General features: G+C 47.0%; 1 protein-coding gene across 2 annotated transcripts in view; it reads left to right on the top strand.

The window, feature by feature from the left end:
• EP300 (E1A binding protein p300) overlaps positions 1-4,822 on the top strand; it is a 91,779-nt gene extending 86,957 nt beyond the window's left edge. Inside the window, exons 30-31 of one of the 2 annotated variants that reach the window (XM_003905597.5) lie at positions 1,010-1,291; positions 1,536-4,822. In XM_003905597.5, the coding sequence (XP_003905646.2) occupies positions 1,010-1,291; positions 1,536-3,725 (2,472 nt within the window). In that variant the 3' untranslated portion in view covers positions 3,726-4,822. The remainder of the gene's footprint in view (positions 1-1,009; positions 1,292-1,535) is intronic. The other variant, XM_021921594.2, reaches the window with a different exon arrangement.
• The last annotated feature ends 10,303 nt before the right edge of the window (positions 4,823-15,125 follow it).

Here is a 15,125-nt window from a genome sequence, read left to right as displayed (position 1 = left end):
TGTAGGTATTGGCCTGGTTGTAGGGTGGCAGAAGCAGCGAACATTGCTGGCCAGAGACACTGTGAGTGTGGCTGCCAGTGTGCACAGATGTTGAATAATCTGTGATCAATACAGCAGTTTCTCACAAGTCCCTAATTTCTTAAGGTGATGTTTTACATTTTGTTACTTTAATAGGCATTTATAGTTATATACTAATTAATGTCAAATACCTAATAATACCAGCTTTTTATACCTTTTACACTAATGGTTATGAGAATTGATGGTTGTTAACGAGTTCTTTTCAAACTTCAGTGAACCAGAATTTTATTGCTCTGTCTACAAGGACTAAGATTTTTTATCCATTCCACTCCCTTTCAAACCTGTAGGAAAAGTTACACAGGAAAGTTGCACAGGGGACCTTCGTGAGTCCAGGCCAGTTGTTTTTCATACTGTCTCCATATTTGGATTTGTCTGGTTTGTTGTAATTAGTTTGAGGTTAAACCATGGATTGCATCTTAAAGTAGACTGCCTTGGGGCAAAATGTCCACTGTGTGTGGTGCTCTACCTGACGTAGACCATTCTTACTCTGAAGGAGTTATTGAATGAGGGAGAAAAAATCACAGGATGTGCGTTTCAGTTCTATTTATAGGCAGTCTCAAGAGACCAAAAAGGTAAAGCAGGAAAAGGAGAGCAGGAGGAGTATGGTAAAACTAACTCAGCATGGCCGGGCGCGGTGGCTCAAGCCTGTAATCCCAGCACTCTGGGAGGCTGAGGCAGGCAGATCACTTGAGCTCAGGAGTTTGAGACTAGCCTGGGTAACATGGTAAAACCTCGTCTCTACAAAAAATGCAGAAATTAGCCAGGTGTGGTGGTGTGGGCCTGTGGTCTCAGCTATTCAGGAAGCCAAGGTGGGATAATTGCTTGAGCCCAGGAGGCAGAGGTTGTAGTGAGCCAAGAGCACACCACTGCACTCCAGTCTGGGTGACAGGCTGAGGCCCTGTCTCAGAAAAAGAGATTGTGTGTTTTGCAGGTCTTCTTTGTGATCCGCCTCATTGCTGGTCCTACTGCCAACTCCCTGCCTCCCATTGTTGATCCTGACCCTCTCATCCCCTGTGATCTGATGGATGGTCGGGATGCGTTTCTCACGCTGGCAAGAGACAAGCACCTGGAGTTCTCTTCACTCCGAAGAGCCCAGTGGTCCACCATGTGCATGCTGGTGGAGCTGCACACGCAGAGCCAGGACCGCTTTGTCTACACCTGCAATGAATGCAAGCACCATGTGGAGACACGCTGGCACTGTACTGTCTGTGAGGTAGGCACTGGGTTGTGGGAACAAGGAGGTGAGCTCTGCAGGGTTGTTCTGAGGGGCCATGCAGCCTCGTGTTGTATATAGGCCTGTGGGATGGCAGGGGCCTGGCCTTGTGTTTGCGAGGCAGAGCTGAAGAGGCTAGTTTTTGTTCTACGAAAGGGGCTTTTCCAGCCCAGAGAGTATCCAAAATACTTTTGAATGATTTAAATCTTGGAGAGTTTACCTGCACTTCCTGTTTTTTCTCTAGGATTATGACTTGTGTATCACCTGCTATAACACTAAAAACCATGACCACAAAATGGAGAAATTAGGTCTTGGCTTAGATGATGAGAGCAACAACCAGCAGGCTGCAGCCACCCAGAGCCCAGGCGATTCTCGCCGCCTGAGTATCCAGCGCTGCATCCAGTCTCTGGTCCATGCTTGCCAGTGTCGGAATGCCAATTGCTCCCTGCCATCCTGCCAGAAGATGAAGCGGGTTGTGCAGCATACCAAGGGTTGCAAACGGAAAACCAATGGCGGGTGCCCCATCTGCAAGCAGCTCATCGCCCTCTGCTGCTACCATGCCAAGCACTGCCAGGAGAACAAATGCCCAGTGCCGTTCTGCCTAAACATCAAGCAGAAGCTCCGGCAGCAGCAGCTGCAGCACCGACTACAACAGGCCCAAATGCTTCGCAGGAGGATGGCCAGCATGCAGCGGACTGGTGTGGTCGGGCAGCAACAGGGCCTCCCTTCCCCCACTCCTGCCACTCCAACGACACCAACTGGCCAACAGCCAACCACCCCACAGACGCCCCAGCCCACCTCTCAGCCTCAGCCTACCCCTCCCAATAGTATGCCACCCTACTTGCCCAGGACTCAAGCTGCTGGCCCTGTGTCCCAGGGTAAGGCAGCAGGCCAGGTGACCCCTCCAACCCCTCCTCAGACTGCTCAGCCACCCCTTCCAGGGCCCCCACCTGCAGCAGTGGAAATGGCAATGCAGATTCAGAGAGCAGCAGAGACGCAGCGCCAGATGGCCCACGTGCAAATTTTTCAAAGGCCAATCCAACATCAGATGCCCCCAATGACTCCCATGGCCCCCATGGGTATGAACCCACCTCCCATGACCAGAGGTCCCAGTGGGCATTTGGAGCCAGGGATGGGACCGACGGGGATGCAGCAGCAGCCACCCTGGGGCCAAGGAGGATTGCCTCAGCCCCAGCAACTACAGTCTGGGATGCCAAGGCCAGCCATGATGTCAGTGGCCCAGCATGGTCAACCCTTGAACATGGCTCCACAACCAGGATTGGGCCAGGTAGGTGTGAGCCCACTCAAACCAGGCACTGTGTCTCAACAAGCCTTACAAAACCTTTTGCGGACTCTCAGGTCTCCCAGCTCTCCCCTACAGCAGCAACAGGTGCTTAGTATCCTTCACGCCAACCCCCAGCTGTTGGCTGCATTCATCAAGCAGCGGGCTGCCAAGTATGCCAACTCTAATCCACAACCCATCCCTGGGCAGCCTGGCATGCCCCAGGGGCAGCCAGGGCTGCAGCCACCTACCATGCCAGGTCAGCAGGGGGTCCACTCCAATCCAGCCATGCAGAACATGAATCCAATGCAGGCGGGCGTCCAGAGGGCTGGCCTGCCCCAGCAGCAACCCCAGCAGCAACTCCAGCCGCCCATGGGAGGGATGAGCCCCCAGGCTCAGCAGATGAACATGAACCACAACACCATGCCTTCACAATTCCGAGACATCTTGAGACGACAACAGATGATGCAACAGCAGCAGCAACAGGGAGCAGGGCCAGGAATAGGCCCAGGAATGGCCAACCATAACCAGTTCCAGCAACCCCAAGGAGTTGGCTACCCACCACAGCAGCAGCAGCAGCAGCGGATGCAACATCACATGCAACAGATGCAACAAGGAAATATGGGACAGATGGGCCAGCTCCCCCAGGCCTTGGGAGCAGAGGCAGGTGCCAGTCTACAGGCCTATCAGCAGCGACTCCTTCAGCAACAGATGGGGTCTCCTGCTCAGCCCAACCCCATGAGCCCCCAGCAGCATATGCTCCCAAATCAGGCCCAGTCTCCACACCTACAAGGCCAGCAGATCCCTAATTCTCTCTCCAATCAAGTGCGCTCTCCGCAGCCTGTCCCTTCTCCACGGCCACAGTCCCAGCCCCCCCACTCCAGCCCTTCTCCAAGGATGCAGCCTCAGCCTTCTCCACACCACGTTTCCCCACAGACAAGTTCCCCGCATCCTGGACTGGTAGCTGCCCAGGCCAACCCCATGGAACAAGGGCATTTTGCCAGCCCGGACCAGAATTCAATGCTTTCTCAGCTTGCTAGCAATCCAGGCATGGCAAACCTCCATGGTGCAAGCGCCACGGACCTGGGACTCAGCACCGATAACTCAGACTTGAATTCAAACCTCTCACAGAGTACACTAGACATACACTAGAGACACCTTGTAGTATTTTGGGAGCAAAAAGATTATTTTCTCTTAACAAGACTTTTTGTACTGAAAACAATTTTTTTGAATCTTTCGTAGCCTAAAAGACAATTTTCCTTGGAACATGTAAGAACTGTGCAGTAGCCGTTTGTGGTTTAAAGCAAACATGCAAGATGAACCTGAGGGATGATAGAATACAAAGAATATATTTTTGTTATGGCTGGTTACCACCAGCCTTTTTTTCCCCTTGTGTGTGTGGTTCAAGTGTGCACTGGGAGGAGGCTGAGGCCTGTGAAGCCAAACAATATGCTCCTGCCTTGCACCTCCAATAGGTTTTATTATTTTTTTTAAATTAATGAAAATATGTAATATTAATAGTTATTATTTACTGGTGCAGATGGTTGACATTTTTCCCTATTTTCCTCACTTTATGGAAGAGTTAAAACATTTCTAAAACCAGAGGACAAAAGGGGTTAATGTTACTTTAAAATTACATTCTATATATATATAAATATATATAAATATATATTAAAATACCAGTTTTTTTTCTCTGGGTGCAAAGATGTTCATTCTTTTAAAAAACATTAAAAAAAAAAAAAAAAACTCCCTTTCTTCCCCTCAAGTCAACTTTTGTGCTCCAGAAAATTTTCTATTCTGTAAGTCTGAGCGTAAAACTTCAAGTATTAAAATAATTTGTACATGTAGAGAGAAAAATGACTTTTTCAAAAATATACAGGGGCAGCTGCCAAATTGATGTATTATATATTGTGGTTTCTGTTTCTTGAAAGAATTTTTTTCGTTATTTTTACATCTAACAAAGGAAAAAAATTAAAAAGAGGGTAAGAAACGATTCCGGTGGGATGATTTTAACATGCAAAATGTCCCTGGGGGTTTCTTTGCTTGCTTTCTTCCTCCTTACCCTACCCCCACTCACACACACACACACACACACACTTTCTATAAAACTTGAAAATAGAGAGCAAAAACCCTCAACTGTTGTAAATCATGCAATTAAAGTTGATTACTTATAAATATGAACTTTGGATCACTGTATAGACTGTTAAATTTGATTTCTTATTACCTATTGTTAAATAAACTGTGTGAGACAGACACCCTGACTTTGTTTCACTTGATAACACATCTTTGTCTTGGTGTGCACCAGTTTAAGTGCCCCGTGCTTAGGATTCAGAGGAAAAAGTGAAAGCATTAGCTTATAGCCTCTTTACTACATACAATTTTTCACAAGTAGATCTTGGTTAATTTGTCCAAAGTTCTGGGAAAAAGGACTGCAGGTACCAGCTAACAGTCAAGGTGGAAGTGATACCTACTTAACACCTTGATACAGGATCGCTTAAGGATGACCACATGGTCTTCTAATCACCATCTTACAGGGATGAGGAGGAGGACTTAAGACGACGGATCATACCTGCCTAAGTCCCAAGTAACTTCTTGAAAAAAACAAGACTTGCCAGGCACGGTGGCTCATGCCTATAATCCCAACACCTTGGGAGGCCAAGGCGGGCAGATCATGAGGACAGGAGTTCCAAGACCAGCCTAGCCCCAATATGGTGAAACCCCCATCTCTACTAAAAATGTAAAAATCAGCAGGGCATGGTGGCAGGCACCTGTAGCTACTTGGGAGGCTGAGGCAGGAGAATCTCTAGACTCCTGGAGGTGGAGGTTGCAGTGAGCCGAGGTCGCACCACTACAGCCTGAGCGACAGAGCAAGACTCCATCCTTCAAAAAAAACAAGACGAAGCTAGGGGAACACTCCTGTTTAATAACTGCATACTAAGAAGTTAGTTGGAATCAGGTTGAAGGGAAGGAAAATGTGTGGAAATAAAACCTAGAAGGCTGAGAGAGATGACGAGTCCAGTAATACGCTAGATGCTTATGGAGAGGTTATTGGTTATTGATCCTCCAACTGAACATTGCACTGACTGTGAACAAGTTCTTAAAACGTTAGTACACTAAAAAGTACTGAGCTGCTTTGGTATCAGTTCCAGATCTTTTATCACAGAGATTTACACTAACCATATATGACTGCTAAAGAAGATTTTCAGATACCTTGACCTGTTGCTACTATTTTACAGTCTGAAAAAAACCAGCATCTTTCATTTTTAAGACAGTCTGGTCACCCAGGCTGGAATGCCGTGGCACAACTGTAGTTCACTGTAGCCTCAAACTCATGGGCTGAAGCAATCCTCTCACCTCAGCCTCCCTAGTAGCTGGGACTCAAAGGTGTGTACCATCATGCCTGGCTGACATGACATATAAATTTTTTTAAAATTTTTATAGAGACTAGGTCTCGCTATGTTACCCAATCTGGTCTCGAACTCCTAGACTCAAGTGATCCTCCCAACTTGGCCTCCCAATTTGTGATTACAGGCACGAGCCACCTTACCAGCATCTTAATGAGAGGTGAACTCACTCAGCATTAATCAGAGCCAGCCCCAGAAAATGTATCAAGCATCCACCTGCTTCAGCTCAGTGACCCAGCAGGTAGCCATGGAGCAGCTACATCTGTGCCAGACCAGGCAGAGCACACATGAACAGCATGCAGCCCTGCCCTCAAGCTAACCAGCTTAAGGTCTAGAAGACAGCGTGACAAAGTACCAAGTGATGTATGCAAGGAATGCAAGAGGGAATCTATAAAAGAAAACCTAGCTGATGGGAATTGGAAATGTTTCTGGAAAGGGTAGCATGGAAGCTGGATGTTGGAGGGGAGATAGGAAGAGGAGGCGCCCAGAAGAGTGCACCAGATTCTGCCAGGGAGTAGCTCCAGGTCTACTTAGCTGAGACCAGGAAGTAGTGAATACCTGTTCCAGAAAGACAGCCTTTCAGCTCCCTAAGACTAGGCCCAGGATTCATCTGAATAAACCCTCAAAAAGGAAATGTTTAGAATTCTATCCCATTTCCAAGCAGTAAATTCCCAGTTTTCAAATTCTGCCTCTGGCTAAAGACAGCCAGGTTGAAGTGTTAGACCAGCACATTCTCACTGCAATAATGAAAGCAGGAAGTAGCAGCAGAAGTCATTGAATAGGAGGGAGGCCAGGCACACTGGCTCACTCCTGTAATCCCAACACTTGGGGAAGCAGAGGCAGGTGGATCACCTGAGGTCAGGAGTTTGAGACCAGCCTGGCTAATGTGGAGAAACCCCATCTCTACTAAAAATACAAAAAAAAAATTAGCTGGGTGTGGTGGCGGGCACTGGAAATCCCAGCTACTCAGGAGGCTGAGGCAGGAGAATCACTTGAACCCAGGAGGCAGAGGTTACAGTGAGCCAAGATCACGCCACTGCACTCCAGCCTGGGAGATGAGCAAAACTCCGTCTCAGAAAAAAAAAAAAAAAAAAAAAGGGCAGGGGGGAAAAGCTGCCCTTGCCCAGATCAGAAATCGTGTTATGGAGGTAGAAGATATGGATTAATCCAGAGTCAGCAATACAAGAAGATGATTTCAACGTTTGTAGTGTTTTGGATGTTCACAATGAAAAGTTAAGAAGAGGCCAGGTGCAGGTTTCCACCTGTAATCCCAGCACTGTGGGAGGCTGAGGGAGGAAGGATTGCTTGAGGACAGGAGTTGGGAGAGCAGCCTGGGTAACAGTGAGAGCCCCATCTCTACGATAAAAAATAATTTATAAAAAAAACAGGCCGGGCGCGGTGGCTCAAGCCTGTAATCCCAGCACTTTGGGAGGCCGAGACGGGCGGATCACGAGGTCAGGAGATCGAGACCATCCTGGCTAACACAGTGAAACCCCGTCTCTACTAAAAAATACAAAAAACTAGCTGGGCGAGGTGGCGGGCGCCTGTGGTCCCAGCTACTCGGGAGGCTGAGGCAGGAGAATGGCGCAACCCGGGAGGCGGAGCTTGCAGTGAGCTGAGATCCGGCCACTGCACTCCAGCCTGGGCGACAGAGCGAGACTCCGTCTCAAAAAAAAAAAAAAAAAAAAACAAGGCATGGTGGCACACACTGGAGTCCCAGGTACTTAGGAAGCTGACAGGGAAGGATTGCTTGAGCCCAGGACATCAAGGCTACTGTGAGCCATGATTGTGGCACTGCACTTCTGCTAGGGTGGCCAAGTGAGACCCTCCCAGGCTGTTATAGCACGTCAATCTATGAAATGGGCCCAGTAGGCTAGCAGTGCTCCAGGTGCTGTCATTCACTTCGCCTATTGAATCCTCAGTAACAGCCGCACTCAACAAATGAAAAACAAGCTCAGGTGAAATAACATCCTCAAGATCACACGGCCAGTAAAAGGCTTACCAGGACAATAGCCTGTTGGACTCCAAAGCCATTGCTCTCCATGTCCTTTATCTCCTTTACGGTAGAGAAGCCCCAGTGATGGCTGCAGATTAACCAGCGGATGTGTCGTAGGGACCTCTTTCAAGCAAACTCAAAATACAGACTAAACACTGAAAAGTGGAGGGGAGGGGGACAACTAAGGAGTCATAAAAATAATCTCCCTAGGCTTCTCATTTTACAACCAAGGAAACATCTCCAGACAGTATTATGTTAATGATGAGGTCATCCTATTGAAAGACAAAGGACAAAGGCCAGCATCAAAAAGAATAAAGTTGGCCGGGCACAGTGGCTCATGCCTGTAATCCCAGCACTTTGTGAGGCCAAGGCGGGCAGATCATGAGGTCAAGACATCGAGATCATTCTGGCCAACATGATGAAACCCCGTCTCTACTAAATACATAAAAATTAGCTGGGCGTGGTGGTGTGCACCTGTAGCCGCAGCTACACAGGAGGCTGAGGCAGGAGAATGGCTTGAACTGAGATCACGCCACTGCACTCCAGCCTGGTGACAGAGCAAGACTCTGTCTCAAAAAAAAAAAAAAAGAAAAAATGTTTAGGAATAATCTTTTTTTTTTTTTGAGACGTTTCACGCTTGTCCAGGCTGGAGTGCAATGGTGTGATCTCAGCTCACTACAACCTCCGCCTCCTGGGTTCAAGCAATTCTCCTGCCTCAGCCTCCCAAGTAGCTGGAATTACAGCCGTGCGCCACCACGCCCGGCTAATTTTGTATTTTTAGTCGAGATGGGGTTTCTCCATGTTGGTCAGGCTGGTTTCAAACTCCTGACCTCAGGTGATCCGCCTGCCTCAGCCTCTCAAAGTATTGGGATTACAGGCGTGAACCACCGCGCCCGGCCAGGAATAAATTTAACAGAAGTGCAAAAACCTTGTACATTGATGGCCGGGCGCGGTGGCTCAAGCCTGTAATCCCAGCACTTTGGGAGGCCGAGGCGGGTGGATCACGAGGTCAGGAGATCGAGACCATCCTGGCTAACATGGTGAAACCCCGTCTCTACTAAAAATACAAAAAACTAGCCGGGCGTGGTGGCGGGCGCCTGTAGTCCCAGCTACTCGGAGGCTGAGGCGGGAGAATGGCGTGAACCCGGGAGGTGGAGCTTGCAGTGAGCCGAGATCGCGCCACTGCACTCCAGCCTGGGCGACAGAGCTAGACTCCGTCTCAAAAAAAAAAAAAAAAAAAAAAAAAAAGAAAAGACTGTTGGAAGAAATTAAAGACCTAAATAAATGGAAAGACATTCTTGTTTATAAATCAGAAAACCGTATATTGTTAAAGCAGTGTTCCTGGGCTAGGGTCAGTGGCTCATGCCTGTAATTCCAGCACTTTGGGAGGCTGAGGTGGGGGGATCAGTTGAGCCCGGGAATTCAAGACCAGTCTGGGCAAAATGGTGAAACCCCATCTCTATAAAAAATACAAAAAAATTAGCCAGTCATGGTGGCATGCCTCTGTGGTCCCAGCTACTTGGGAGGCTGAGGTGGGAGGATCACTCGAGTCTGGAAGGTTGAGGCTGCAGTGGACCGTGATGGCCTCACTGCACTCAGTCTGGACAAAAGTGCGAGACCATTGCCGGGCGCGGTGGCTCACCCCTGTAATCTCAGCACTTTGGGAGGCCGAGGCGGGCAGATCACGAGGTCAGGAGATCGAGACCATCCTGGCTAACACAGTGAAACCCCGTCTCTACTAAAAATACAAAAAATTAGCCAGGTGTGGTGGCACGTGCTGTAACCCCAGCCACTCGGAGGCTGAGGCAGGAGAATCCCTCTGACCCTGGAGGTGGAGGTTGCAGTGAGCCTAAGATTGTGCCACTGCACTCCAGCCTGGGCGACAGAGTGAGACTCCATCTCAAAAAAAAAAAAAACCAGGCTGGGCACAGTGGCTCACACCTGTAATCCCAGCACTTTGGGTTTGGGAGGCCGAGGCAGGAAGATAACCTGAAGTCAGTTCGAGACCAGCCTGGCCAATATAGTGACACCCCACCTTTACTAAAAATACAAAAATTAGCCGGGTGTGGTGGCACACGCCTGTAGTCCCAGCTACTCGGGAGGCTAAGACGGGAGGATTACTTGAACCCAGGAGGTGGAGGATGCAGGGAGCTGAGACTGCACCACTGCACTCCAGCCTGAGCTACAGAGTGAGACCCTGTCTCAAAAAAAAATAAAAATAAAACATAAAAGCCTACTTAAAAATTTTTTTTGTTTTGAGACAGGGTCTCTCTCCATTACCCAGGCTGGAGTGCAGTGGCAGGATCTCAGCTCACTGCAACCTCCACCTCCTGGACTCAAGTGATCCTCCTGCCTCAGCTTCCCAAGTAGCTGGGACCACAGACACATGCCACCAAGCCTGGCTAATTTTTCTTTTGTTTTGTCTTTTGTTTTGTAGAGACGGGATTTTGTCATGCTAATCTTGAACTCCTGAGCTCAAGCAATTCGCCCACCTCAGCCTCCCAAAGTGCTGGGATTAAGGCTGACCCTAAAATACATTTGAAAATCCAAAGAAGCCAGAACAGCCAAAATAATCTTGAAAAATAAAAACAATTTTGGAGGACTCACACTTCTTAATTTGAAAACTTACTGTGAAGCTATAGTAATCAAGACTCTGTGGTACTGGCATAAGGACAGACATTTAGATCACTGGAACAGAACTGACAATCCAGAAAAAAATTCATACATTTATGGTCAATTGATTGTTTATAAGGTTGCCAAAATAATCCAATAGAGAAAGAATAACCTTTTTAACAGATAGTTCTGGAACAACTAGACATCCACATTTAAAAGAATAAAGTTGGAGGCCAGGCGCGGTGGCTCACACCTGTAATCCTAGCACTTTGTGGGGTGGAGGTGGGCAGATCACTTGAGGTCAGGAGTTCAAGACCAGCCTGGCCAAATGGTGAAACCCTGTCTCCACTAAAAATTTAAAAATTACCATAGTGATGGGGCCTGTAATCCCAGCTACTCTGATGGCTGAGGTGGGAGAATCACTTGAACCTGGGACACAGAGGTTGCAGAGAGCTGGATAGCACCATTGCATGCCAGCCTGGGCAACAGAGTAAGGCTCCATCTCAAAAATAAATAAATAAAGTTGGACTCCCTACCTTATACCAAATACAAAAATTTACTCAAAATGGATCATAGACCAAAATGTAAATGCTAAAATATTAAAATTACAGAAGACAATATAGGCATAGGCTGGGCACAGTGGCTCACACTTGTAATCCCAGCACTGTGGGAGGCCAAGGTGGGTGAATCATGTGAGGTCAGGAGTTCGAGACCAGCCTGGCCAACATGGTGAAACCCCATCTCTACTAAAAATACAAAAATTAGCCAGGCATGGTGGTGCGCACCTGTAATCCCAGCTACTCGGGAGGCAGAGGCAGGAGAATCGCTTGAACCTGGGAGGCAGAGGTTGCAGTGAGCCGAGATCACTCCATTGCACTCCAGCCTGGGTGACAAGAGTGAAACTCCGTCTAAGAAAAAAAAAGAAAGAAAATATGGGTATAAATTTTCATGACCTTGGAATAGGCAATGGTTTGTTAGATATAACACCTAAAAAGCACAAGCAACCAAAGCAAAAACAAATTAGACCTCAAAACTTTCATGCATTAGAGGACGTGACCAAGAAAGTAACAAGACACAGAATGGGAGCATATATCTGCAGATCACATACTTCTGTACCTAGACTATATTTTAAAATTTTGGGCCAGGGGCGGTGGCTCACGCCTGTAATCCCAGCACTTCCAGAGGACAAGGTGGGTGGATCATGAGGTCAGGAGATCGAGACCAGCCTGGCTAACATGGTGAAACCCGTCTCTACTAAAAAAAAAAAAAAAAAAAAATCAGCCGGGCACAGTGACAGGCGCCTGTAATCCCAGCTGCTCAGGTAACTGAGGCAGGAGAATTGCTTGAACCTGGGAGGAAAAGGTTGCAGTGAGCCAAGATCGCGCCATTGCACTCCAGCCTGGGTGACAATAGCGAGACTCAGTATCAAAAAAAAAAAAAAAAAGACCAGGTGCGGTGGCTCATGCCTGTAATCCCAGCACTTTGGGAGGCCAAGGCAGGCGGATCACGAGGTCAGGAGATCGAGACCATCCTGGCTAACACGGTGAAACCCCGTCTCTACTAAAAATGCAAAAAATTAGCCGGGCGTGGTGGTGGGCGCCTGTAGTCCCAGCTACTCAGGAGGCTGAGGCAGGAGAATCACTTGAACCCAGGAGGCAGAGGTTACAGTGAGCCAAGATCACGCCACTGCACTCCAGCCTGGGGGACAAAAAAAAAAAAATTACCCTCAACAATTAAAAAAAGGAGTAATTTTTTAAATGGGCAAAGGATTTTAATAGATATTTCCCCAAAGAAGATATACAAATGGCCAATAAGCACGTGAAAAGATGCTCAAAGCCGTTAGTCATTAGGGAAATGCAAGTCAAAACCACAATGAGATACTGCTTCACACCCACTCAGATGGCAGTAGTCCAAAGGACAATACCAAGTATTGGCTAGAATAGGGAGAAACTGGAATCCTCATACACTGCTAGTGATCATGGAAAATGGAAAACAGTCTAGCAGTTCCTCTAAAAAGTTCAACAGAGTTGGCCCAGCGCAGTGGCTCATGCCTGTAATCCCAGCACTTTGGAGGCTGAGGCAGGCGGATCACAAGGTCAAGAGATCGAGACCATCCTGGCCAACATGGTGAAACCCTATCTCTACTAAAAATACGAAAATTAGCTGGGCGTGATGGCATGCACCTGTAGTCCCAGCTACTCGGGAGGCTGAGGCAGAGAACTGCTTGAAGCCGGGAGGCAGAGGTTGCAGTGAGCTGAGATTGTGCCACTGCACTCCAGCCTGGCAACAAAGCGAGACTCCGTCTCAAAAAAAAAAGAAAAAAAAGTTCAACAGAGTTACCATAGGACCCAGCAATTCTCCTGAGTATACACCTAAGAGAACTGAAAATATATGTTCACATGAAAACACATACACAAATGTTCATTAAAAGTATAAGCAATTCAGGCCAGGCACAGTGGCTCATACCTGTAATCCCAGCACTTTGGGAGGCCAAGGCGGGCAGATCACCTGAGGTCAGGAGTTTGAGACTAACCTGACCAACATGGAGAAACCCTATCTCTACTAAAAATACAAAATTAGCTGGGCCTAGTGGTGGTACATGCCTGTAATCCCAGCTACTCGGGAGGCTGAGACAGGAGAATCACTTGAAGCTGGGAGGCAGAGGTTGCAGTGAGCCAAGATTGCACCATTGCACTCCAGTCTGGGCAACAAGAGTGAAACTCTGTCTCAAAAATAAAAAAAAAACAAATAAAATAGAAAAAGTTAATAATCAACATCTTCCCCCGACAATACTCCAGGCCCAGATGGCTTTGTTGGTGAATTATATCAAATATGTAAGGACAATATAACACCAATCTTATACAAATCCTTCAGAAAGTAGAGGAGAAAGGAATACTTCCCAGCTTGATTTATGAGGACAGCACAGCTCATACCAAAACCAGATACTGCATAAAAAGAAGACTACAGATCAGTATCATTCATGAGCATACACAGAAAAAAATCAGTAAACTAAAAAATATTTTTATTGAGTTATACTACAAAATAAAACATTAGGCCAGGCGGGGTGGCTCACACCTGTAATCCCAGCACTTTGGGAGGCCAAGGTGGGTGGATCACCTGAGGTCAGGAGTTTGAGACCAGCCTTACCAACATGGTGAAACCCCGTCTCTACTAAAAATACAAAATTAGCCAGGTGTGGTGGCGCATGCCTGTAATCCCAGCTACTCAGAAGGCTGAAGCAGGAGAATCACTTGAACCTGGGAGGCAGAGGTTGCAGTGAGCCAAGATCACACCACTGTACACTTTGGCCTGGGCAACAGAGCGAGACTCCATCTCAAAAAATAAAAATATATATGTATCAAAACTTTAAAATACATTTAACATACCACTCAGCAATCCCATGTCTGTTTACCCAAGAGAAATAAAAACGTATGTCCAAAGACCTTCATGTGACTGTTGATAGCATTTGATAGCATTATTAAAAATAGCCAAATGATGGAAACAACCAGAATGCCTAACAGCTACTAGATGGCATAAACAATCATGATACATCCAAACAATGCATTGTCACCCAGCAATCAAAAGGAACAAACAGCAAATAAACACAACATGAATGAATCTGAAAGCGTTATGCTAAATGAAAAGAGCCAGATTTGCCTGGGTACAGGCCTCACACCTGTAATCCCAGCACTGTGGGAGGCCAAGCCAGGAGGATCACTTGAGACCAGGAGTTTGACTCCAGCGTGGGCAACATAGTGAGACACTCGTCTCTACAAAAATAAAATAAAAGAAAATGAGTAATCATAACTAGCCAGAAAAGAAAAAAAAAAGCCAGATGCAAAAGAGTAAATCCCATATGGATTTCGAGAAAAGACAATAAAGGAAAGCAGCGGTTTTGAGGGGAAAGTGGTTGGGAAAGGGCAAGGGGCACAAAGGAGCTTTTTGGGGTGATGGAAGTGATGGCGGTGGTGGTTTCACAACTGTGTATGTCTGTCAAAACTCACTGAAGCAGAGATTTTAAAAAGATGGATTTTATTGTATGTAAATTATATCTCAATGAAGTTGAATGCCACAATAAGACACTAGTCATACTCACAAAAAAGGCTAAAACAAAATGATGGACAATAGCAATGGGAACTCTCATCTAATGCTGGTAGAATGTAAAAATAGTAAAACTATCTTGGAAAAAAGTTTGGCCCTTTTTTTTTTTTTTTTGAGACAAAGTTTTTCTCTTGTTGCCCAGGCTCAGTGCAATGGTGCGATCTCAGCTCACTGCAACCTCCACCTCCCAGGTTCAAGAGATTTTCCTGCTTCAGCCTCCCCAGTAGCTGGGATTACAGGCATGCAGCACCACACCTGGCTAATTTTGTATTTTTAGTACAGATGGGGTTTCTCCACGTTTGTCAGGCTAGTCCCGAACTCATGACCTCAGGGGATCTGCCCACCTCGGCCTCCCAAAGTGTTGGGATTACTGGCGTGAGCCATGGCACCCAGCCTCTTTTTTTTTTTTTTTTTTTTGAGATGGAGTCTCGCTCTGTC

Source organism: Papio anubis, chromosome 16, assembly GCF_008728515.1.
Source record: "Papio anubis isolate 15944 chromosome 16, Panubis1.0, whole genome shotgun sequence".
Taxonomy (NCBI): domain Eukaryota; kingdom Metazoa; phylum Chordata; class Mammalia; order Primates; family Cercopithecidae; genus Papio; species Papio anubis.
Note: the sequence above shows the minus strand (reverse complement) of the source record. Positions and strands in the feature narration are given on the sequence as shown.